This window comes from Falco cherrug, chromosome Z (genome assembly GCF_023634085.1).
Source record: "Falco cherrug isolate bFalChe1 chromosome Z, bFalChe1.pri, whole genome shotgun sequence".
Taxonomy (NCBI): domain Eukaryota; kingdom Metazoa; phylum Chordata; class Aves; order Falconiformes; family Falconidae; genus Falco; species Falco cherrug.
In genome coordinates, this window is record NC_073720.1 from 19,693,203 (window position 1) to 19,720,797 (window position 27,595).

General features: G+C 40.1%; 1 protein-coding gene across 2 annotated transcripts in view; it reads right to left on the reverse strand.

Annotated features, from left to right (window-relative positions):
• The window catches only part of PLPP1 (phospholipid phosphatase 1), a 67,936-nt gene that overhangs the window by 32,016 nt on the left and 8,325 nt on the right, over window positions 1-27,595 (reverse strand). The window contains exons 2-3 of one of the 2 annotated variants that reach the window (XM_055699666.1): window positions 17,499-17,653; window positions 1,328-1,608 (exon numbers count right to left, since the gene is read on the reverse strand). In XM_055699666.1, coding sequence (XP_055555641.1) covers window positions 1,328-1,608; window positions 17,499-17,653 — 436 coding nt within the window. Of the gene's footprint in view, window positions 1-1,327; window positions 1,609-4,930; window positions 5,083-17,498; window positions 17,654-27,595 lie in introns of both variants that reach the window. The other variant, XM_055699667.1, reaches the window with a different exon arrangement.

Genomic DNA, 27,595 nt, shown 5'->3' on the forward strand with positions numbered 1-27,595 from the left:
TGGCACAGTGGTGTGTTTTGGATTTGGTATGAGGATAATGTTGAGAAACTGATCTTTCAGTTGTTGCTAAGTAGTGCTTACTCTAAATCAAGGCATTTTCTGCCAGTGAGCAGGTACACAAGCAGCTGTGAGGAAGCAGAGCCAGGACAGCTGACCAAAGGGATACTCCATACCATAGAACGTCATGCTCACCATATAGAGCTAGGGGAAGAAGAAAGGGGGGGGTATGTTTGGAGTGATGGCATTTGTCTTTCCAAGTAACCATAATGCACAATGGAGCCCTGCTTTCCTGGAGAGGCTGAACACCTGCCTGCTGGTAAGTAGTGGTGAATGAATTCCTTGTTTTGCTTTGCTTCTGTGCGCAGCTTTTGCTTTCCCTGTTAAACTGTCTTATCTCAACCCAAGAGTTTTCTCACTTCTACTCTTCTGATTCTCTCCCCAGTCCCACTGGGGGTGGGGGGAGTGAGCAAGCAGCTGTGTAGGGCTTAGTTGGCAGCCAGGGTTAAACCACAACAGTCTATTTAGTACCTGCATGAAGTTATTCATTTTAGGATTATCTCCTATACTACCTATCTGTACAATTGCTCTTCTGCTACCAACAGCCATACAAAACACAGACTGATCCTGGCACTGCTGGACAGCTGCTGTGTGTGACTCGGAGCTGGACCTGGTCACCCACCAAATTAATATGCAGCATTCCCCTGTGGCTGCTGAGGAATACCATGCATGCTACTGGAAGTTCCATAGGGGACACGTACTAGAACATCATATGAGCACAGAGGACAATGAGCAAAACCTATACACACGTAGTTAAAACCACGGACACAGAGAAAAAAAATCTAACAGGGTATCTAGGTCTTCTGGAAAAAGAATGGCAAGGAGTTTCTCTAAAGCTAAGCTTCCAAAAAAGCTTAAGCAACTCTAAACAGAAATTATTCTGAACATACTTTAACATTGCCAATAGAACTCACTGTTCTTTGTAGGTGACAAAACTCTGATGTGTTTCAGGTGCTTCATTTTGTCTCCCCACTATCTTGCTGCAATTGAACTGGTACATAAGTATTTACCTTAATGAAATGCCTAATAATGAGAAAATGGGGCAGAGATTCTTTTTAACAGTCCTCCATATTTTATATGCATACATCCAGGTTTGTTGGCTTTCATTCTCAACCTGAGCCACTTCCCTTGCTACTCCACATCCAATTTTGAAGGCAGATTTCAAACTCTTCATCAGGATGCACAGACATTTCAGAAACAGAAAGTCAAAACTGAACATGACCCACATATTGTAAAAAAAAAAAAAAACCAACAGAAATTAGTTACTCACCTTCCCTCATTGATTTTTGCTTTGTCTCCTTGACAAGAGAGGTTCTCAATGTAACCTAGAGTGCAGTTGATTCGGGTCCAGTCGGGCTGGCACACGGCAAGGAAGTGAGGGCGCAGTCTACCTATGGAATACTTGGCAATGTCTGTCAATGACTGGCTAGCTGCTGCTCCAAAAATGAAGGTCCCAATGGCTTTGTAAATAGTGGCTATGTAGTTATTTCTGACAAATGAATTGGAGTGCAAATGATTGTAAAAGACAGAAAGAGTCTCTCCTAGGATTATCTGAAAAAGAAATAAGGACAACAGTTAAAGATAATCACTTAAAAAGAAGGATACTACTCATTGTTGCTAGTACTCAGACAGGTAGACTCACAGGTTAATAATCTTTACAAACATTTAACTGGAAATTTAAATTTTCCAAGAGTCAGCAGTAACCATGCCCAAACCTTAAACATTCTAGGTAGAAAAAAACCCCTTGTACCTTACCCTGCTGCATGTTGAACTTGTCTTTGTTTTAAGTATTCTGAAAATCAAAAACTTCTCAGAGTAACATTTATCTGTATTACTTGGCATGGCTCTAGTTCGCAATGTCTTCTCCATTATTATATCTTATTCAGCTAAACTTTTCTATTCTTTTTCTATTTCATTATAAAGTTACTGGGGTTTTTTTTGTGAAGCAAGAGACTGTATTGAAGGGTCTAGACTCCATTTTCCAGTTATTTAAACAAAGAAAAATCCTATTCCTCAGGAAAATTGAGGTCTTTCCAAGGATTTTTTCACCCTGAATCCCCAGAGTACATGTATCAAGTGTTGACAAGAAAGCAAGATTTAATTTTGTTTTCCTGAAACTTTATCTTTTGCAGAAAGTAAGTTTTTCCTTAAGCCAACTTCACCCCAGACTGGTTGGATGTTGAACCAGACAGTCCCATTTTGAACAGAAAGGCTTGACTCATACAGGTTATCAGATGGGTGGGGAGCTATATGCATGTATGTGAAGTGATCTTCAAAAATTCTGTAAAGGTTAAGTGATGGCTCCATCTGTCACTTGAGAGTGACAAGTGCAGAATCCCAGCAAACCAGACCTTTGGTGAATGAAGCCGTTATTAGACACACTGACACGTGGGCAGACAAAATAGCTGTCAGCAGCTTTGCACATCAAAGCAAACAGACAATCCCATCAGATGTGTGAACACTGAAGTTTTACAGCCCGCACCATATTGAAACATGGACTGAAGCACACAATCACCAGAGCATGGACTAAAGCTGAGAAAGTTTTCAGTGAAGTAGATGTTGGTAAGCTTTTATACAGAATCTACCTATCCCAGAGACATGGGGATATAAACTTAAAGATAGCTGATCAGAAATATCACAGCCACAACTGGTAAATAATGAATCCCTTTTAAAGGGACACTGCTGTAAAACGTGCCAGAAGGTCACTTCTCTCAGTTGTGGTGACAAAAAAAATCCGGTGATGTCAATGTTGTCTGCATCCAGATATCCAGTACCTGCAAAATGTATTCATCTTCAATAATCTAAGCATTGAGCAAAGGACATCAACACTTGCTTTCACCATCTGACTTCAAAGCAATCTTGACAGAAAAGCCTGATTTCATAAAAAAGATGATCCCTGGTGTTACGATGTTAACTTTATTAGCTAAATGTTCATACAGGTTCATATGGAAACTGAATAATTTCAAAGGAAATACATCCATTAAAAATTACTGTATTCATTGAAGCCCTTTCTGATTTGAAAGTCCCTGAGCTGCAAATGACTGGTAGCAAAGTACAGAGGGCAAAACATCAACCTTTGCTTGCTGTATTCTTCAGTTCTTCCTCACCCATCTGTTTCAGCCACTACTAGAAAAGAGGTAACAAGCCATATGGACTTCAGTTGTGACTGCTACTCTTAGCTGATACAGTAGTAACATACCATGTTACTATATAACAGTGTGAAAAGAAGTCCTATCTTAAAAGATTGGATTCTTTTAGCATAAACCACTTGCCAGTTAACAGAACACTCAAAAACCAAGTTTTATCTGCTCCATAAGTATTTCTGTAAGTTTTTGAAGCAGTTTTTCCAAGAACAGGAAAACTAGGTAAGTCACAGTTTTGATTCCTAGTCACACATTTCTACAGTTATGCAAAAAAATTCCACCCAAGAACAAACATAAGCTACAAGCTGACCTAGTTGGAACCTAGATAAAAGTCTATGCAGTCCTTACGCAAGAAGCAGCGGAGACTGCCATAATACCCCTCCTGATTTTAACCTGTTTGCCCAGGGAAACAGCTGGCCAATACTGAGGTTTACATTTAGCTGCTCCTTTTCCAGCTTTGATTCCCAAAACACACTTGGATAAATATTTATACACTTAACGATCTTATTTGGCATAGAAAGTTGTAACTCTGCCTAAAGTGTAGCTGTGATGAGCTGGAATGTCACCCAGCACCATGAGTGGTGTCTGATGCTTTTTAGTACTTCTGGACAGACATCTTGAGGCCCCTGTTGAAGGCCCATTGCTGTAACTGAAGTGCAGTCCCATGAGACTTAGGACATTAAATGGTTAACTGATGAGGTTCAGCTCTCCCCTCTGCCCATGCCCCCACCACTTTTTGTACCAGCACTGGTACTCATCTGGTATTCTTCCAGGAGTCTTTCCACTCAACCTAGCTCAAAGATGCTGTTTTCTGCCAGGTTAAGGAGTTTCACTAGTTTATAGTGGTTCAGACAAGCCACCAGAAGAAGAAAAAGACGGGATTAATAGTGGGATCTCACCTTTTGTCCATAGTAAGCTATTAGGTTAGCTCAGCTGACAGCATGTAATTAAATCTTAAGGACACAGAATCACTATACATTTGAGCCAGCTCAGCTGAGCTAGGAGCTGTGGTCAAAGAGGGAGATCTCTTAACTGGAGCTGCAGAGGCAATCTATGCAGATCACTGATCTGAAGAGGAGGGAAGGAGAACATTACCCAGTCTTCAAGCCCGTTAGGTGCAATATGAAAGTGAGCCCTAGCAGTAACTCTAACACAATGGGCTGTTTTATCCTGACTTTCGGGAAAATACCCATTCTTGTTCTTTTTATTCTAGGTATGCTTTTGTTAAGTTCTGATTGGAAGTCATAACATTTTTCTATTTAAAAAATGTTATCTGTTGTTACATTTCCACACAGATAAGTACTTCTGATAACTCTGCAGCAGATAAAACATACTGACTTAACAGGTCATGCAAACTCATATTCTGCAGGTAGTACCTCCCAAAATAGAAAATCTTGACAGTGATTCAAATACATTAGTGTTACTCTTCACTGATACAGTAAAGGAGGAAGGTTTTTATCTTTCAGACCATACAATTAAGCCACCATGGTTCTAAGGTATTCTTTTTCTGTTACATAATTCTAGTTGTTTGACCTCAATTATAGAAAATCTTTTCATTATTCTTGCCAGAACACCATTTCTACTGCTTTAGCACCTGGTCTAATGACATTATTTTGAAGTTGAGAAATCTTACAGAACACAGTTTTTAAAGTCTGTATTAACAGACTGCCCCTCCTCCCTCTCCCCCACCCCCACTGAAATCAAATGCAATGAAGAAAAGTTTAACTTACAACAATTATACTGAAAGGAATAATTATTCCTGCTAACAATTTATAAGAAATGGTGTCCTCTTTGTATGGATATCGGATGGATTCATCACTACAGAAAACTCCTCTCTGGAAGGGGACACGTCTTGAACCGAGAATTGCAAAAGGCAAGCCAGCTAGCAAAAAGGAATAAAAAATACATTACAAATGCAACAAACTCTGGTGATGATTATACCCCCACATGTGCAAAGAGAAGTGCATAAAGAGGAACGGGCATGCAGCAAATTAGGAGGTTATGCACTTCCTTTGGCCAATGAGTACTGCCTTGTCTTCACAGCTCCCAGGAAGGACTGTTGAATGATGGAGAGCAGGACAGGATTCCTCTCACCTTTGCATTTGTAGCACATCAGGTATGGAAGCATGCCAAAACCATGATTCAGTAAACAGTTCAATTGACAACCACCAAGTTGTTCAATCTACTGCTACTGCCACAGTTATGTGGTACCATTCCTTTATATTCCAGTGAGCAATAGTTGCCCCTTTATACCTTCTCTGGACAGCTTTACAAGTCAGAAGAGCATAAACTTCATTTCATGAAAGCAGAAAAGGGGTGCTTCTCAAGGAGTGCAAGTGCAGAAGGAGTTTGGAAAAAAGGAGGAGTTATACATGCATGCAAACCCCTCACTTCCACACACACTGCATAGTTCCCCGGAACAATGTGGTCACTGCACAAGCCATACAACCTCAGGGCATGGAGATTTTATTCCCCTATCTTCAATAGAAAGAGTAAGCCTTTGGCTCACCCTAAATTCAACAGGACGCAAGATTAAGGCACACAACACTTTGTGCTACTGCACTTCAAGAGACCTGCACACTAACCAAAACTAGCCACTTGAACAACAAATTAGAAAAAACCAAACACATTCAGAATGCAATACAAATTACTACAGATTAATAGAATCCCATTTTTAAACCCTGATGCTCCATACCCGACACACACAGTTCTGCACAATCTGTTTGCATACAGGTATGAATGCCCTCAAAAAGAAATAGGTTGCATGGTAAAAATAGTAGAGGGCTACCAAGAATGTTTAACAAAACAATAAATAGTCGTCTTTAACTTAGATATGTACAACACTGTGGCACTGAAGTGCTTAAAAGCCCTTGATTTTGTGCTCTAAAATTCAGTAGTACTGCACATAAAATGCATACCAATCTATAGATTTGGACAACAAAAATTATCTGAGGGGAAATGCTCCTAATCTAGTAAGGGATTGGAAGGATGAGAAACAACCTCCTTCCTTCCTGCCAGAGAAAGATGTTGCTGTAGTCTCAGTTCTCTGGACTTCTGTGTCAAGGCATAGCCCACCTCTTACTTTCCATATATGCAGCTAGCCCCAAGTAAGTGTATACAAAAAAAAAGCAAAAGCAGAAAGAACAGGAGAAAAAGAAAGGATAAAAGAGTTACCAACCAAGCAGTAAAAGAACTCTTAGGGAAGGTAAAAGAAACACCAAGTTACACAGTCAATACTTGCAAGAGGTAAGGTAAAAAAAAAAAAAAAAGACAGACTGACCTAGGGTCCTTTTCAACCCTCCTTCTCCCTTCAATCTCTACCCATGAAGTTCTCCAAACTAAGCCTGACTCCCAGGCCCATCACAAATGATGCAATCAATGATTTGCTATTGATTTTGTTCTTCACACCATAAAGTGACTGCTTAAAGTAATGCTTAAGTTTGAGAACAGACACAGCAGAACAAATAACAAATGAATGGCTCATAAGGTGAAAATTTCCTTGAAGTGACCTCTGGTGAATGACACAGCTTTGTTCCACAACAAAGTAGTTATGGGCCGATCACAACACCCATGTATTCCAGCTAAGCCCATCGCAAAAGAATCAAGTATCTCTGTACTGTTAGTCATAAAAATCAAACCTCCCCTCTGAAAGTGACAGAAGAAAACCACTGCCATTGTGAAGAGGGGTTGTTGCCAGTGCCAGACCAGTGGGACTGCAAGTGACCTAGCTCTGGAAGCTGTCCAAGCACACCAACAAAGCAGAAGGACAACAGCATGGGCTAAGAGCCAAGCCAGAGCCTTGCCAAAACACTGGCCCATTCAGACAGCAGCCAGCACAGAGCCCTGGAGCTGGACTCTGCAGTACAGTGAAAAAACATACCCTTTCCTACCAGGGGAGGGAAAAAAAAAAATTTCCTTCTTCCTTTTTCCTAGTACTAAGGAAGAGTAGCAGGGTTTTGAAAACACTACAGCCCAGACCTCATTTCTGCCCTCCCCTTGTGTTGATATTGTGACAGCATGTCACAATATACCATCAGTTGTTTAATATTTAGCTGACTTGTGCAAGGGAGGAGACAGGAGCAGCATGCACTCATGGTGAGGGACAATCACTTGTCAACATAACGCCATCGTGTGTTTCCAACACCATTTGCCCTATAAAATATGTATGGAAAAAGGTTTCATCCTCTGTCCTGCACACATACTATCAAGACTATTTTTGGAAAGCATTTTACTAGATCTCCAGAATCAGAGAATGACAGGTATACTTCTTCAGAGTAGGTAGTTTTAATCATCATGGTAAGCAACTGCTCACAAAATTTAAGTTCAGCCTAGAAAAACTTATCACAGCTTCACCACACTGCCAAACACTTGTGGTTCACAGATGGTGTCACTGACATCATGTCACCAGCTCTGCACTGTCCTTCTCAAAGATCTGCTCTATGAATAATGGTGCCATGGTGGCTTAGTCCTCATTTTCTCTTCCCCACACCTGAATGTTTCAGCTTCTCAAGGTGGGAGATTTGAAAATTTTCAAGAGTGCTGGGGTGTTTATGGGGGTCTTTTTAAAAATGTAACTGCCTGCTGCTAAATCAGATATGAAAAGCAATGGTATGTGGATCATGGGAATGATGAAGTCCTTCATGCAATGACAACGCATGCTTTTCCATGCAAACAGAAGCTGCTTGAAACATGTGCTTATTCTTCAGCAATATTGAGATTATGATGCAATTAGTCTGTAATTGCTTGCAGCACCTTCCTGTATCATGATCATGCAAACAAAACAAACTGGTTCTGTTTTGCTTTTTAAGTAAGAACCAGTTAAAACAAGTGTCTTCTCTTTCATAATTTGTTTCGCCTCTTTTACTTTGTCTGCAACCAATGCCACTTTGCTAATTAAGAAGCCTTTACATTGTTTCCTGAAGTCATAACCTGCAAAATTTAGGTAAGACAGTATGAGTTGTAAAGTTTAGGTATCTACCCATAACAATTAATTGGAAGAGTTATGCACTGAAATACAATACAGCTAAAAAAAGCTTATGCAGTGAACTTCATGAAGTGTTTCTTCAGTTTCCCCTCAACTGTGTGACAGATCTAAGTAGTAATTCCATTTGTCTTATTGCTGTTCTCAGTATATTTCAGTGCTTAAAGGAGGCTTGCTCCATGAAAGCTTGAGGTAAATTTTAATTTCTACTAACCAGATTACAGTAAAATTGATCAGACTCACTTAACACTGTTAAGCTGAAAAGTCACAAAACTGTAACATTTGTAGTTTACCTTTGGCTCAATCCAAGGCAGTTATTAGCCTGAAAAGATGTGCCCATACTGGATTTTGATTTCTTTTTGGTTAAAGTACTTTCTAATGTCAGCATCTACTCCCTCAGAACACAGCCCATACAGCAGGTTTAATTTACTTTTCAGACACACACAGGCTGGCTTCACTATTAGGAAGGGGGAGAAAAGCAGAAGTCAAACCAGAGGGGCAGTAACTCTTACTGATTCTGGCAGATGATGCCATTAAGAAAAACTCCTCACAATACTTAGGGGGTTTGTTCTATTTTAAATGAACCAGCAAAGTCAAGTTTTGTGGGATTTTAAGGGTTTGGTTTTCTTTTTAGAAACACAAACTTATTTTCCAAAATCAAAGTTATTTCAAATATACAGCTTAAGTACTTTCCGCAGTGCAAGTCTCTTTCCCTTGAAGACAATGCAGAGACTGGGGAAAATACTATGGCTTTTTCATTAGGACAGGTAGGACAAACAAGCAGAAGAACTGGCATAAGTAACAAAAGAGGCACAGACTCTTACTTAGCAAGTACAACAGTAAGGTTTCCCTATAGTTGTGATAGACATGTTACTTTTGCACCCCGAGATACACCATAATTCCAGAAGACATGAATACATTTTTGCATCATGACTGCAATTTCCCAAGTATGAAACCTCCTGGCACAGGTCTGGATGTGACTGAAGATACCAAACGATAAATTTGTCTTCATAATGGTACAGGGTCTTAACTTCCCAGATACAACTGAAGAACAGATTTTAGTAGTAAAGGAAGCTGTGCACATCCTTGCCAGATTTATCCACATACAAGTCTAAAGTAATTTAACAAAAGAAGAAAAGACTCAATGGTGGATCACTAGGAAAAGAAATCCTGCTCATCTGCCACAGCAATGTGCTGCCACAGTAAGTTAAAAGGCATGATCTTCCTACAAATATACAACTATCCATTTTTGCCCTAAACAAGCTACAATTTCTAAGGGCAAAGTCTGGCACATTAAAAAGATCAGTAAAAATTAACTGGGCTCAGTTTTACCTGAGTTAGAAATTGGGGGGTTTAAGTACTTCTTTTAAGTAAGGAGTGGATGTGGCAGAGGGTCATTAAAGGCTCCCTCTACCGAATACTTCCCATGTGACAGTACCAGAAAGCATCCCCCAATGTTTTCCAAGTCAATTGTAACACTGAAGAAACTGCATGAAGGGAAGATGACAACAGTATGTTAAGAGGAATTAAAATGTTGGGAAGAGGTTACCAGTAGGGTAATCACAGGGATAAAGCCAACAAGCTGGTGTTATGCAGTGCATAAGCCAGCATCATTAATGATTAACTAGGAGATGTACTGCTGACAGAGCTGGCGATTCTTTGATACAGTGGAAGATCAAGGTCTGCCAGTTCTGCCTGCAAAACAACTCTAAGACTGAAGCAAGGGAACAGATGGAGATATGTGCAGTAACGAGCTCAGTCACTGGAGGTTCAACAACTCTGATAAACTGGCAACTTGTCAGTTCAAAATACAAGGGAAAAATAATGTCTGCTTCCTGTGGTTGTACTTCAATATAATAGTGTGACCATTAGACAATTCTTTTCCAAAGACATTAACAGTTCAAGCCACCCAACAAGAACTTCTTCTGAAACAGCATTCAATCGGATTTTACAAACACGTTCGGTTTCAATTCATCAGTCTTAAATGCAGACAAGAGAAGGACAGCTGAAGTACATTCCTCATCTCAAAAACTAAGAAAGGTGAGGTTTGCACAGTTCAGCAGAACATAAAGGCTGTAGATCAGCAAATTGCATAGGCAGTCGGTATCAGAATATCAGAGCACAACTGACCCAACAACCACCAAGAAATACGGAGCTACAAATACAGCTGGCAATAAAGATATTCAGTGAGGGAGATACATACAAGCCTCTGAAAACAGTTTTTCAGTCAAAATACAGGAGGTAGAAACACAAGCAGCTTGACTGATAAGACTAAATATTTTAAACCATTGTAGTACACCTGTCCAAGAGTGACTCATACAGTATAATGGATTTAATTTCCTCACAAGTTGAAGTGATTTCTGACTAATAATGCTGGTAGTTTTTTCCATAAATACCCCATATAACACAGATGTATTTCATTCCAAGCTTCTAATCTTTATTAGGTTTCTTCACTGTTACTGGGCACAAAGCTGATCTCTCCACAGAACTTAAAAGCTCATCATTACCACTCTGAAGAGATCACCACTTTATATGCTGCCCTTAGTTGTCCTCTCCAGCCTCCTCATGAAGGACATCCCGTGACACTTCCCCACACTGTATTTCACCAGCCATATTACTACCACCTTTGTATTTACTGCTCCAAGTACCCCGCTTTGCTGCCTCACTGCACATGCCGCCCCCCCCCCCCCCGCCCCGGGCATTTATGACTGCACTGAATAGGGCAGACTCCGGGGAGATGTACTGGTACTTTCCTCCCTTGTGAAAGCCAGGGAGCACTTGCTCCTACAGTCTGCTTCTCACCTTTCAATTACTTATTTCTACATCTAATCCCATGACTAGTTTCTTAAGATTCTGGTGAAGTAATCATTTGAATGCGCAGGTGTAAATAATGAGGGGGGTTTGGTTTGTTTGTTTTTTTTAACACTGCCTTTAGCCTGAGTATTCTGTCCTCCTGATATATTAAGAGAGATTAGGAAGCAAATAGATGTGACTGGCACCAGGAAACATTGGATGCACTTCCAACAAAGCAGCTTTTAACATCTCTGTATAAGCAGTAGGTAGCAGTAGTCTTTCTCCACAGCTTAGAAACAAAACAATTTTAAAAGATTTTTCTCCCAGCACTTCAAGAAGAGCCACCACCACTTTTGTGCTATTATCTAATATGAACTTCATTAGTATAGCTTTACACCAGAAGTGACACCTAGATGTCGGACTAGGAAAAAAGCTTAAGTAGTACGTTGAGGTTTAAGTCTCCTTACACACAAAAATTACCATAGAAAGCACAAGTTAACACTTCTGAGTATGCGATAAATAATTACTAATTTCATCAGCAAAACCATCCATAGTATTCATTTATACACCACTAGAAATCCTGCCTGAAAAAATGTGTTTTGTGAATGCTTGGTTAGAACTTTTGAGGATTACTGTGTGTAACTGCCTACAGTCGGAAGGGAGGGTTGGCTGTGGTATCTCATAGCTCTTTGCAGATGAATTTAAGACTTTGGCTTTTCCTCAGTACCAGAACAACATTACCTTCCATTTCTTAAAAGAAGTTTTACTGTTCAGGAGGGCACCTTGAAAGATATATGCTTATTTCTTAAAAGATGCTTTAATGTTCATGAGGGCACCTAGGAAGAAATACACTTAGACCATCACTCCACAGTTCACCAAGATCAACCCCTGCATTTTGTCATTCAGCTCTCTCCAGAAAAGATGGGCAAACACCGTCTCTCTGCGTGAGCATTTACTGCTCTAGACAGAAGTACAATGGGGTGAGTCAGAGAAAGGGAAATGGATGAAGCAGCACAAAAAGGGACTTTCTCCCTCTTTCACTTACTTTCCCCTTTTCTCACCCCTTGTTTCTTTCTGGTGCAGTCCCTTCCCTTTTTCACCACCTGCTTGAGTCTCTGGTCCAAGTCCTGGATGTCAACAGGAAGTTACTAATAACTAGGTATGAGACTTCAGACAAGGAAACAATGTCAGAGACCTTTTTTGTTTTGTTTAAGTAACAAGACTTCAGATATTTACGTTACAACTCCCTTTCCCTACATTTTTCCCCATCTCAAATCCATTTCACCCTCTTGTATACTCTGCTAAAGAATACCTTCAGAACCAACTCTGAACCATTGTGGCTGCTTGGCCGCCTCATAGTTATGACCAAGCTTCACTTTAGCAGTAAAGGCTCTTGTCTGGGGCTCCTTCCATTGTCAGGCTGCCAACTCTTTTACCCAGTTTCATACACACTGCATGCATTCTCCACCACTGTATCAACAAATGTACCTGAAGGATTGAGAGAAGTACCATATCAAGTCCACAGACCTAACAAGCAGTCGCTGCACTTTGTTCAAGATGAACTGCACCTGGTTAGTGTGATTTGTACAAGTACCAGATAGGAAGTGGTGCTTCTCAGATCTTTCCTCACCTGATTGCAGGCTGAGCCCACCCGAATACCCTTACCATGGTCTGGACAGAAATGGGGCCAAAGCTGGATGCAGCAGCTGCCATTTCTCAGCCTCTGTCCGTCCCCCGCCAGCCAGATCAACCCAGAGTTGATCTCACCCAGCAATTACTTATCAATTCCACCACAGTGCATCACCCTGCACGTTAACCCTTCACATAGTATAAACGTGGGTTGTTATGTTTGCTTTAAACAGACTTTGAACAAACACAGATCAGCAGTTTACTCCTCAGAATAAGCTTGGCTTCAGAGATGATACTGATCTGTAGTAGTACAAGATTAGCAGTCAGTATCAAGTAGAACTCATGCCCGATGACGTTCAGTGCTGCCCAAAAGTATTTCCAGTGTCACGAATATACCCAAAAAATGAAGATAAAATATCAATCTCCTTTTCAAGAGGTTTACCAGATAAGAAGCAAAGTCTTGTTCAGAGCACAATAAAATTATTAGCTTATCAGGTTACATACTAGAAGTCCAACCTAGTGTCAAAACAGCAGGTTTTACTTCAATTAATTGCAAAACTAAGTGGGACAAAGCTTTTGAGACTGCTGCAAAAAAAAATGAACTGCCTATCTACCAATCTAACAGTCTTCAATAGGCTTCATTACAGCCCCCTTATTTATGAGTCTTTACCACAACAGTAGCTATATTTGTCCTTCAAGAAACATGATTAGCCCAGTAAGTGCTTATGTTCTTAAATAGGTCCTTTCAATAAAAGTTCACCTGAAAAATACACCCCTTTCACAAACAAGAGCATAAAAGAAAGTTAGTTTATTTTGCCATAAGAGGAAGCAGTAAATTGCCTCCAAAGCATGACTGAATTAAACTGTAGGAAGGAAAAGTTACAATCAGAACACTGATACATGTGGTATAAGGCCAAGTTTCTGAGAACATTAAGCCTAACACCCAATAGGTTAACGCAGGCTGGCACAGGAGCAGAGCTATGGAGGTCCCTTTAAAGGAAGGCATCATGACATTAGCCTTTGCCAAACCAAACTAAGAATGTTTTGGTTTTATTTTTTGAAGTAGAAGACAATGTGGTCTGACCACCTAAGTATCTTTTGGCTGTGCTGAAGTGGAGAAAGTAAGCCCTACAGGCCTGTAACATTCCCTTCTCTTGAAGTTGACTCAAATAGCAAAGCTCATCCCAGAAGCGACCTACTCAAAACTTTACTACTAAACACTTCCCCTGTACGGAACATCAGTATTTGCAGTAACTGTTTCAGAAGCAACAATTGTGGCAAACTACTTTTGTTTCCCAGAAATTCAGTGCAGCCACGTTTGAAGAACTGAACTCTTAATCCTCTCACACACCGGTCCATCATATAGAAACTTGCCAGTGGGTTGTGTCCCTTCGGCTCCTGAGCAGAGCAGCCAGGCAAAGCTCTGGCAGAGAGCTATAGAAGCCCTGCTCAGAACCTAGCACAGGGAGCAGAGGAAACCCAGCAAATCTTTGAGTTGCTCTGCTCTTCTGCTCCATTGGTGGGAGGATGCTTCAGAGACCTCCTTTGCTCTGTGCTTCTCCTTCCCCCAGTCACACCTACCCTTAGATCTAAAAGAAGCTGTGTGATGAGTGTCACTGAAGGCAGTGGTTGTAAGAACCAAGATGACTGGAGGAAAAGAAAATGGATTTGGAGGTGAAGTTACAGAACCTGAACAGGACACATGAAAATGGGCATGGTTGGACATTGCTGCAAGAGAAAGATGCTGACATTAATTTGTCATTTATAGTTGGAAGAGCTAATCTAATGCAGACAGCTGAAGACAAAAGATACCAGATCAAGTACATCTTTGAGATTAACTTCAAAACATTCCTGGAGTTGTAATCCATAGACACTACACCCTAGTCATGGCTTTTAGGCTATTCAGAATTACTTCCTGAACATCTCTAAAAGGACTTGGGAACACAAAACTATCAGAAGAACAGTCTGGGGTTCTTGGAATGTCAGTCATTATGGATATGCACTGCTCGAGACACTGGCCTAGATGTCTAAGGTGTTCAATTTTTCTAGAGCCCTACCAAGGCTTGTTTAATACCAAGTCTCCAAAAATTCCAATACAAAAATTGTGCTTCCCATCCAGACACAGAAAACGATTTAGAAAATGAAGAAGTATCACACTATGAAATGACACTTGAAAACCATGAGTTTTCCCCAGACATTTTTTCTCCTGATAAAACATGGCAACAGGAATTCGGAGCTGTAAAGTGGAATTAACTATAGAGCATTTTTTAATTTTTAAAGTTTTTTAAAAGAAGATCCCTAAGACCTTCTAACATGTCTTGTAAAACTTCATGAACACTCCTGAAGGTAAATCAATGTTTGGGCAGCCTAGGGTTTTTTTCACAAAGACTTCTTCACAATGAAATATCTATGCTTACTCACTACTGCAGATTTGTCTTATTTTTTCCCTTTTATATTCCACTATGGGCCTACCTCAACAGCTGAACCAGACAAAACCTTTTATTTAATTCTCACATTGCAGGTATGATTCCTTTTGCTTCCCTTAGCCTCCTACCACAAGTTCTTCTTTCTATTTTGTGATGCTACAAAACTGAGGTACAAGTCCTATTTGGGACCAAGTATCCTGTTTGAGCTAGTCTTTGATTAGGGAAGTTTGCACAAAAGTGCATTTATCAACTCTTACTTGCAGTGTTAGACAATTTTTTTTGCCATCAGTTCCTTCACTGAGAAGCCTATTCCTTTCAGGATGTTCTCCTGTCAGCATAATGTTTTTCACTAGATGTGGGATCATTGGTATTACTGCCCAACAAGCTTTCACGAGCCAGCCATGTCCCCTGCTGAGGATATTGACTCTGAAACATACTACTTCCAAAAACTTAAGCTGCCTTGGAGGGAGTCTCAAGCCTCCTCTGAGTCAGTCCAAAACAAAAACCAGTCTGAATGTCAAGACTCTCCTGTTCCCAGACCGATAAGCTTTCCCCATCCATTTTTAATAAACGGCCACCTTGAAGCTAGAAAGCATTCAACTGGAACCCACTTTCAACTCAGAAATGGTAATAACCCAGATCTCATACTCCCTAGCTCTAATCTTTCAGTAGCCATAAAATGATTGTTCACCTCTTGCATGAGGCTAAAGAATTCCCTAAATCTAAAGTTGAGACCAAGAAAGACAGTCAGTCAGGTTAACATGTCAACTACACAGAACAGTAATACGTACACTACAGTGATCACTTTCTCACTAGATTTCAGAAAACCTGTGTTGCTTTAAGGTTTGTAAAATGTTCAGACTGAAGAGGACTGCTCTGGATAGCCTGTGTTGTTGTTACAAAACTACAAGTACTTCACAGTTATTTAAAAAAAATAATCTATCATCATGGATGCCAGAAGTGATTGTTCCAATTATGCACTCTAGTCCCTTGCACAGACACAGGCAATAAAAATTCACTATGTGAATCCTACAGAAGTAGGAGAGACTGGAATCACTGACAAGTCTAATTCTTAAGTTACAGTTTTTAGATACCTTGGCTGTTAAAAGTTACAATAGCTGTCCATACCACTCCTTAGATGTTTATACTTTTAAGTGAATTAGCTGCAAGTCAGATGTTTCTCCACTGCTTTAGAGACAGAAAAAAATGCACTCTTAATTGACTTATTATTACAGGAACAACTTCTTCAAATCAAAAAATGACAAATTAAAACAAATTGAGCAATTCAGATTATCTACTTGCAACTGTATAAGTCCAAAATTGCACAGAGCTGCAACTGCTAGTTCACCTGTGCACATATTAAGGTACACACAAACCCTACCAGAAAAGCAGTTTCCTGAAGTTATGCTGAAGATATGTCAGTACATGTCAAAATGACAAACTTCAGACTATCTTCCTCAAAAGTGAAACTATGCTAGCGGGAACAACCATTCTATTTATTGCATAGGACAAATGCAAGCTTTAATAAATAAGCATTTAAGGGAAAACTACAGTAATACATGTAGAGTTCCACAGATTCCCGATTACCCTTTTTAAATTACTGGTTCCACCCTTAAACCAAGAATACATACTTCTTACTGGTTAATTTAGCATATACATGCATCAGAAGACCAAAGATCACGACGATCTCTAATATGGTTTGGTCAACCACTGCAGGCAGAAACAAGATATGTAGTTTGAGGTTCAAGACTATTCTGAATAGTTAAATCTTGGTACTCTAAACCAGCTCACGCCTTACTGGACTTGCATACAATCAGGCATAAGATATTGTTAGAAAAACCTACTGAAGAGTTAAATTGTTCTTTGTAAAAATCATGTGGCCTTGAAAACACTGAGCTTCTTTTCTACAAGAAACTAGGTTTTCAGCCTTTGTATCCCATGTTGAAGGGTTTAAAAAGCCATCACTTCAAAAATAAAAACCTACGAAAGCCCAGAGTCCAAATTAAGACTTACTGCTGTAGAAAGTATATGGAAGCAATAGTCACTAGCTCTAGGTTTGAGCATTCCACTACAATGGAAGTTTTTTAACATCACAAGTGTTTAAGTTATCATACTAATCCATTCTGAACAAGATGTGTATATATTCCATAGCATTTTTGGAAGCCTGTAGTAATCTTCTCCCCCATGAAAAAAAAAAAAGCCTGGACTAGCTAATACAGTTTACATCCTTTCTCCATTTTTTTCTGCTTCTAAAGCAAATGAGATTAGCAATACTAGCAGTCAGAGATTAGTTCCAGATTTTCTGTGCAAACAAAAAGTAGCAACAGCACCATTCGCATGCATATAACTATACATACATGGGATTTTGCCTTATAAAGACTATCTTCAACTCACAGTCACAGTGCTGAACTCTTGGAAGGCATACATTTTACTCCCATCACCAAAGCTACCTATATATTAGCTACTTACAGAGAAAATTGGCAGGGTGAACCCCACTGTGTAGAGGACAGTGGATGTGATGGTACTGTCATGGAACGGATACTTGATGCTGTCATCATTACAGAAAAAGCCTCTCTGATACGGTTTTATTTTGGCCAAGTTTAGAACACCAAGGGGTAAGCCAGCTGTTGGGGGAAGGAAAACAAAACAAAAACAAAAACAAAAAATACATGTAGTTAAATCAAAAAAAAAAATCATTTTTAAACATGCATGGAGGAAGCTACCAAACATGCAAAACTCAAATTTCCTAAGTATCATGCAATGCACACACTTACCAAATGCTGTTTATAGACATCTATCTCTTTCAGAAGTCTACTTCAGAAGGACTCTGAGGTTACCCACCAGGTACAAAAGTTAAGAAATTACAGAGTTCAGAGTCCTTTCATCAGCAAGGTGTGTTGCCACACACTGAATCAAGATTACATCCAAGGAAAGCACTTGCCACTCACAGACTGAGTAGCTGAGGGCAGGCTGCCTTCTGTGCCCTCTCCTTCACCAGCACCCCATGACATTAGCTTGATTCTGAATTTCCAGCCTTGTCTATACACTATAATCTGATCAATGTTTAAAGAGAACAAGACAAAAATACATACAGGTTTTGTCATAGTTAGGGAGTTAAAGATTTCATGCAAGTAGTTTTCATGCAGATAAGGGGACCAAGAGAACTGCAGACACTAATGGGAAACAAGTGTTCTACTTTAAGAGCTGCGTTTACAGTGTTTGTACAGTTTGGAATATTTCTGCATGAAAATTAACATATTATGTACAATTATATAATATAATAATTATAAAAGTTATTTACTGAGACTTAGGTACTCTGACCTTGCATTGTGTGACATTACCTATTCCCTCTCTTACTAGTTGACTTCCACGCTACTGGCAGTCATGCCAAAGAGGCCATCAAAATCTCTGACACTTACATTCAGATCTAACTTATTTCTGACAAGAATCAGCTAGGGAATAGAATTTGCAGGAGTAGTGACCTCAGGAAACTCAGGTTTGTCATTTTACTCTACTTTCTCATCCCCCCCTCTTTAGTTTGATCCCCTGAATAAGTAATAGATTGACAATAGATAAATTGGGCAATGCTGTAGGAATTGCAAAATTCCTTAAACAAAACACAAAAAGTAGGTTTTGGTTTAAAACAAGGTGAAGGGGAAACTAAACTTTGTATTTTTCCCCCAACATCCATGTAATATGCAATTCTGCATACAGTCATGGTATACCTGATTAGATGCTAAGTGCAATTATTGAAGTAGAAAACTACTCATGATGTAAACTGCTGTATTGAGACCAAAAAACATTTCAGAGATGCTCATGTGATGAGATTGCTTTGATTTCTGGTGACACCTGTTAAAATTACTATCGAACAAATCATTTAAAGTGGTTTTAAATAAGCTTATTCCCACATGCTTCATTAGAAGAAAAGACATCAAGAGTGAAACACTAGCAACAGTGATAAATTCTGGCTCCTTCTTTGGGCTCCTGACTTGCAGTGCAAAAGCTCATGGAGTGCATACCGAAACTGCGTGTGTGCTTGGTAGCACCCCAGCTCCTCTAGAGAAAATTGCTATGGTCACAGAAGGCAGTTTGGCAGGAATTTAAAGCCTTGTATGGAACAGAGGAATTTTTTCCATAAAACATCAGAAATCCAAAAGGACCATCCACACTTTAACAATTGATGCAGATGGGGATGCTGATGCAGCAAAGCACTTTAGCAGATGCTTATAATCCCATATAGCAGATCTGAACAGAAATGCAAATGGTGCTGTGCTGTTTAAGCACAAAGTTTTTCATTAAGTAGGATGGTATACCTTTGAATCAACGGCATCTCAAAGGTCTCTCTGCTCTTAAGAGCTAGACCTTGCAGAATACAGATGGCAGAAGTAGCTGAAACAGAATTGCAGCCCTGCAAATCTGAAGGGGGCCACACTGGAAGAACTAAGAAAGTTCACTTGGATCAAAGGACACTGCTGTATGTTCACATGTCTGGAGCCAATTTTCAGCTCCACTCAAGGCCATGGCAAGATTCCACTAACTTAAGTCAGAGCCCATGTTTCCTGTCTTTTTCCTCTGCTATTGCATACTCAGCATCAGGATGATGGAGTGGCAAATGCATTACCTATTTGATACAATCCTACCTTCTCAAACAGGTCACCAGATTTTCACATGCAGAAATACCACATCCTCATGGTTAATTTAAGCAGCAGCCAATGTTTTGCAAAAGCTGGCTAGTTCAGACAAATACCCATTTTCCAAGAAAAGCTACTACAACTCAATACCAAGAATTTTTCTGTTTTGTTCAATTACATTTTCAACCTTACAGCTCAACCTTTTTTAGACAATACTGCTTGGTTTTTACAGTAATATTTTGAGGTGGTTTGCTTTGGGTTTGTTTCTGGGTTTAACTTCATTAGGATGGGCCATTTCATTTTTACCAGCTGCTGAAATATGTTCTCCAGGTGCTCCAGTTTCAGAAACTAGGAAACAGTCCAGCAGTTCACTTGAAAACCTGACAGAGTTCTTAGTTCAAAAATTCCAGAAGTTTCTTGCCACCAGATTACAGAGGTTTACAGTCATGGGTCATGCATTTTTTTTCAAGGGGAGACCTCTTTAGAAACTGGAAGAGCACTGTTACATGAGTGTACATGAAAAAAGAGAAAGCAACCAGTTTGACAAGCAATGTTTTAAGGCTACCAGCAAAACAATGTTTTTATATGAAGGGCTTTTTTTATTATTATTATTTGTCTAACTGCAGCAGAGGGAATTACTTATTCTGGAACCTAGTTAAGACAGAAGCTTGAGAAATTAGGGAGAATTCCTTGACAGTGTTATGCACTTCAGTTTGCATTAAACAAAGAGGAAAGGAACTCAAGATTTAATTTAAGTTTTGCTTTCTTCTCATTAAAGTCTTCTTTATGCTAAATTTGTTTATAAAAAATAGTTTGTGAGAACTCAAATAACCTGCAGTTATCCAAATTTTTCTGGTGCTATACATTTAAATACTTCATTTTTGTTCCTTTCTGTATCTGTTTCATTGAAAGAAAAGGATGCACCTTTAAATGAGACTGAACTGACCGACTGCATTATGCAGTAGTTAAAGTACCTTAAAACTGTGTGATCTGGAGTTGGAATTAAGAAACATGTTTTTATTTTCAGCTAAGTAATTCTGGGAAGGGGAGGGGGAAGAGGAAAAACAGCAAATAAGGGTCAGACAAGGAGAGTTTCACAAAAGTAACTGCAAAATTAATTTGTATAGCCCGTAGTAAAGAATACAAGAAACTGGAAGTTGGCTACATTTTACACTAAATGCCCACTTCCATTTTTTACATTTCTGTTAGAATTCCTACTGCAATCTAAATGATGCACTGCTTGCCAGCAGCGGAATAGACAACTTGGTGAAGTGGCATTTAGTTGAATGTTAACCCGCCCCAAAACCAAGTAGTAACATTTTCACCATTGCTCATTGTGGAGGGAGTCAATACTTAGTACATGTAAGCAACAGTCCTGAAATTTTCACTATAGAAGAAAGAGCAGGGAAAAAACCACACACCAACAGAAAACACTAAGGTACATAAGCCTGTATCCCCACCACAGGTGCCCAAGCACCCCCACGACCTTCTCAAGCATGTGAACTTCTGAGGAATGCTATCTGTTCAGCTTCATTAGCCTCTACAAACTGGAGGACAGAGCAAGAAAGATCTATGGGAAAGATTACAAGGCTAAAAGGCAATCTCGTAGATCAGCTCTCTTGCTTTGTCCTCTTCACAATGTGCCTCCTCTTCCTTTGTAACCTTGCCAGTAAGTAGCAGCAGTAGGCTCTGAGGGTGCTCTTCTATCTAGGCAATTTTATACCTGAAGGGATCATAAGGGCTCAGCTGTTATTCATATCCTTCTAAAGAATTACCTCCAGTGGTAAAAGACTGTTCCTGCCATGCTTCAGATTCAGAATTGGGGGTTGTTTTCTGTTAAATTAGTCTAACTGATCTTGTCGAGGACTGGCGGCCAACAGGTTCTGGGCTGTTTTACTACATAGTAGCAAGAACCAGGTCTGGTTTCTTTCCCCTTTATACAGGGAAAACAACGTGATCACTTAAGCGCTCTGGAACTGGCCCACCCAAGACTTCATAAAACGCTGGGAGGCACTTCTACAATGCTCACGCAGACAGACTCTGGCTAACCCTGAGAGCTACAGCAACAAAGTTGAACAGGAAGAGAGACTGCAGAGATTTGAAGCCTTTGCCTATGAAGGTAAGGTGAAAAAGCTTCATACACACGCATAAGAATAAAAAGCACACAGGACAGAGGGAAAGGAGAGAGGCGAGACTAGTATTTGAATTACTGAGCAGGGAATAAACAGCTTTAAGTTTTTGGCTAGAACTCGTAAGAAGAGAATGACCCATGGAAGCTAAACTAGCTGAAACCATTACATAGGGCTATGAGTTCACAACAAGTTTCCAACCTCTAATCTGTAGGTTCAAGCCAGTTGTAGCACAGTTTTCATTGAAAACCTATGGATAATTCACAGTAGTATCAATAGTCTTCAGGGAACTTTTATTTAATCACATCTGGCTGGGCAGCACAGCATGACACAAAAACCTGTAAGGAAGGAAGGGAAGTCCAGGCTGGGAGAGAAGGGAGGAAGCCACTGTGAGAATGGGTCTCCACCCACAGAAAGGGAATGCCAAGAAAAAACAATACCCAAAGGAAGGGGGAGGTGAAGTCTTCCTTTGGCAAAAGGAAGGGGAAAAAAAAGGGTGGAGGTAAGGATAAAGACTTAAAAGACAATATAGTTCAATTTTATATATTTAATTATTTTTTTAATATTAAAAATCATTTAAGTTCCACAGCTTACCCTACAAATGGACATGCTGGGTAACAAACCATGTTGTTCTACAAAATGTAGGCACTGCACTGTTCCGATTTGTGCCATTTATCACACCTGGAACTGAAGTTTAGAGACATAAGGAGTTGGATTCTGATATGCAGGTGTCCATTTGGCTTTAACAGCAAGCTGCATGACTTTCCTCCTGTTCAGGAGCAGTATCAGTATTTATAGTTGAATTAGCCCCTTTTACAGCTGGTAGTTACTATACTTAAGACCAGCAGAGAATATTGTTCAGCAGGAGGTAGCTTCCAGAACTGAAAATACTGTCTACGTCCTAGTTAAAATTTGGGAATGTTTTCCTAATTAAGTCTATGGACACAGTTTGTCCTGTCCTACCCTCCTCCCACCTGTGGCCAGCCATGGCTACCCCCCTTCCCTGCCACAGCACTAGCCTTTCATACCACCTGTCCAAAAACAACAAGAGCCCATGCCCACACAACACAGGTTTTTAGGGAGCACTTGCTCACCTAGCCAAATGCGTGTGTGACTGTTAGAGCTGGCTTAAAGGACAGAATAGGAACATGTATCCAAGGGTGTGGAAGAAGGGAAAACAAAGACAGACTAGACTGTCCATAGTCTCAGAACAGCTTAAGCACCTCATAAAATCATTTCCTGGGCAGTGGTGCTTTCTCCTGCACAGTTAAAGGTAGTTCAAAGGAATGCACTGTTGTTGGATAGGTTTGTTTTTTTAAAAACATCCTTTAGTTAAACAAATAGGCCTTCTTATCTGTGGAAGCACGGAATCTTCATTTGAGGCCCTGTGCCATCTTAAAAACTTGTGCTGAACTGGTTTTCCCAAGTTCTCCAAGACACACAAGACTCCTACCTGGTCCTCAATCAGGAAGTTCTCATTTAAACAAGTTAATATCTAGAAACTGGGAGAAAGGCTGTTACCCTTAAGGGCAAATATGGCAAATGAGAATATTCTAGCTTCATCATTAACCAAAACTTCTTCCTCATGCTGTACTGAACTCACAAGTGCTAATTAGGAGAAACTGTACTAGACTAACAAGGGACTGAAAAGAATTTTTCTGTTTCTCCACAGTTATCCTGAAAAATAGGATGAGTATGTTCTGCACTTGCTGTACTGACAGAAAGTAATCTTTGGCTTTTGTGAGGAAATACACAATCTACAGTTAAGCTAGGGGGTGCTGAACAGGAATTGTGGGCTGTATCTGAGAAATAATCTCCATAAAACACAGCAAATCACAGCCTGAAAACAGATCAGTTCTTCAGCTAAAGGCTCCTCATTTAAGGAAAAGGTTCTTTTGATAGTTTACATTCTTATTAGAGAGATGATGCTGTTACATAACCCCACAGACAAGTAAAAGCCATCATTGTGGGCTGAGCCTATACAGCTGGTAGTTACTACTGATGACAAAGGAAAATTGGAATATTTACGTTTTCCCACTCATACACACATATTCGCTTTTACTTTCAGCCAGGACAACCACATTTGCTTTGCTGCTCATTTTGCAGCGTACAATCTGGGGTAAGGAATTACGCGAAAGATTTCAAGAAACTGGAACAGGTCAACCTCATGCTGTTGGAGAGAGTTTGGTAACATCTGTAGAAGAGACCATTCTTTGCAGAACAGCAGATGTGCTTGAAGTTTTTTTCCATGAGCAGTCAAGAGAAACAATCAACACCTCTTAGACAAGAGGTTCTGGGAATACAGAAGACTACCAAGAGGAAGAAGAGATTAAAAAGAAAAAAGCAAGCATGTAGTCTTGGCACCTAGAGGTGAGGTATGTACAAGAGAAAAATCAATACTCTTATTTATTTTCAGTAGCTGAATGAATGGGTAGTCCACAACTCACCTCCTAGCCACTTTGGAAGGACTTCACCTTACTTTCCCCTACCCCAAGGAATACAACATATCCTAATACCAGCACACCGATTGTTCTGATAATGCCAGAAGCTGTTGTTGGCTTCAGTAAACAGGATATATGCGTTTAAAAGCATAAACTGCATTCTAAACTCTGCCACTATTCTACTTGCAACTATACACTACTTGTTTTCAAGTCCCTGATCTGGCTAGCAGAGAAGCCAGCAGAAGCTGGCTCAGCAACCTGGGCCAGCTGACAACAGTATCCCTAAACTGCCCCCCCTCACCACACCTCACACTTCTGGTGGAGCCCAGGGCAAGGGTAGTGGAGGCAAGATGCAAGGAAACAGTCCTTCGAGCTGGACCAGCCTCAACACAGAGGAGTGCATTTCCTACCCTAGTCATTTACTAACAGAACTACATCATACTCTAGTTCCTCTGCTGTCAACAATTTAGTACTACATGGGAGTGCTAGTTCAGTCATCTACATTACCAATCCATTACAACAGGTCACAACTCTTGTTTAAAAACAGAAGTGTATTCTCCCTTATACCTGTACTTCAATCAAAAAAAATGGGCTTTTAGAAGCACTAAGTACCTATTAGTCTAAAAACCATGCAGTTCTTTCCTGTGAACATTTACAGAACTACAAATATAAAATAAAAAACTGCAGCAGAGACAAGACAGTAATAGATCCCAGCCTGCTCTAATACTTGCACTGAAAAACACGCAGCTCAGGCAAGCTGGTTGCAGGTCACAAAGGCTGTGCCCTCAGCTCTGCTCCATTCAGGGGGCAGAGAAAGTTGAAGTTCAACAGCAGATCAGCTGCCTGGCAGTCATTAGCAGCTCACCCAGTGGCACAGAGGCCAGTTGCCCTGATTACTGACAGGAGGATTTTAAGACCCTCAGACTAATAGCTGAAAGACGGGGCCCGGGGGGTTGCAGGTAGGGGAGCACTGAGAGGGAGAGGTCAGTCAGCAGCTCCTGGTGTGCAGTGCTGCTCATAGGGTGGGGGAAGAACCCGGCTGGCTGGTGCCACAGTAAGAGCAAGCTCCCCCACTAGAACCCTCCCTGTTTAGGGGAAATTAAATATTTAATCACTGCTTGCACTCTGTGCTCTGTATTCTGCTCACTGTTAAAGGCTTTGGCTGTGTTGTCCAGAGAATTAAAAAAGCCCACAGATACAAAACCATGTACACGCCCCCAAAGATCAAGATCTTCTACAAACAATCCATCTAAAGCACTGGGCTTACAGACAGGGAAAACAATACAGCAAAAGAAATTGAACTATCAAGGTCAGCTGTTGGGAAGGCAGGGAGGGATTGTTTTGTTTTGTTTTTTTTACCACAGGTGACACCAACTCTGAATGTTGTTTAAGACCCCTGCTTTTTTAAACTCCAGAAGTTGTAAATAGTTTTTCCATTTTAATCTTTGTTTTGTGGGAATGCACAACAAGAGGCTTTCAGAGTATTTCATACATAGCTATACACCCTAACCATATACCATATAGTTATATAACATATACCTAACCTACACCATTCAGTCTTTAGAAATATAATTGGCAATTAGTTGTCAGGAGTGTATGTAAATGCTCTTTTCCCAATGTCTTAGAAGCGTAACAATATTTTTGTTAAAGACTGTTTAAACAAGTCAGGGCTTACAATGGCAGTGCTACAGGAGGGATTCAGTAAGCTTGCCTACTTTGTCATCCACTAGAAAGTCTTTTCATACTGTACACACTGCTGCATGCTATCATGTTTAAGAGTATTTTTAGTTATCAGAATCACTATTTTCATGGCACACTCACGTTTACACTGTAGTGCCCAACAGCACATTTTGGGAACATAAGCTCTGTATTAAGCAGAATTTTAAAAGGAAAAATGAGAATAGCCTGCGTATTTTAGAGCTATTAGAGCAATTGTTTTATACTGATTCAGAATACTCCTGAGTCTTCTTACCAGAATTTGAAAAGAAGTTTATACATGGCTTTTGGTACTCTAGTATAATGAATAATACCACAGCCTAGAAAGTCTTCCAGTACTTGTGTAACAGAACAGGTGTCACTTCCCATTTCAGAAGAAGTTACAAGCATCAGATTTGTGATCTTAGTTTCTATATGTTAACGACTAGAGATTTAATTTTCTAGTGTTGACGACTGGAGTCTTAAGATTCAAGAAGAGTGAATGACAAACAACCAAGCCTGCAAGCTGCAACAGTGACCTTACTTCCATTTGCAGGATCTCCATTAGCATTAAACCCAGCCACCATACTGTCCTGGACTATTTTAACTAAGTACTAGTACTGCAAGTATGGGCTCACTCAAGTAATTTCCCCGAGTCAGCAAAGAGTTACTGACCTCACTCAAGACATACCAAAGGGGGGCACTGGCCAAGATGATGACCTTCGGAATGTAATGGGGAACAGTTCCTGACTGGAGCATTTGTAGGGCTTGATCTCCCTGCCTCCCTTCTGTATCAGCATTAAATGCCCTCTTGACCCCTTAGGGCCATATATGCTCCCCAGTAGCTTGCCTCACATCAGAAGATTCCCTGGTTACAATTTTCTCTCAGGTTTTCCCACCACTAGCTTCCAAACTAGGCCCTTCAGCTTAAGGTAAACATAGCCAATTGCCCTTCAGATGCTTTAAAATAAGGTAGGTAAACTTCAATACATACATGTTTATTATCATCCCAGTACTGCAGTTTCAGTTAATACCACACCTACTGTTACATTTCAGTGAGTCAACCATCCAAGACTCAGAACAGGCTTACAGTGATCTGCAACAACAGAACAAAGTTACAGGAATGAAAATGCACTAAGAATAATCTGAAGAAAAAAATTCCACCTTATTCTAAGAGACTGAAGCTACTAGAGATGCTGAAATTTGATACATAATCCCTTCTACACTTAAAGCAAAAAGTGAGCAAAACCCCCATTTGGTACAGCTTCCTCCTTCCCTAGGAAAAGGATCATGTAACAAAAAACCTATGATCCTTCTTTTATTGCCAGTGATGCCTAGCTAAGATCTCGAAGCTACCTTATGAGATCAAGCAAACCCCATTTGGCCCCTCTGAAAGCTGCACAATTAGCGACCGCAGCTAAAGTACTTTTAGTACTTAAAATGTTAAATCTGCTTAAAATCAAGGCAAATTCTAGCAAGATCCACTGTTTCAGTAGCATCATCATAGGAATAAGGCTGTCTTGATATGGCCTCTGCATACCTTTGGTTTCATTTAGTAGAATCAGGGTTTACAGCCATTCCAAGACAGGTGCCTGGACCCAACATACTTGGGCTTTTTAAATTTAAAATAAAAAGCTTTATTTTCCTATTGGCAGCTATCAAGATGCCAC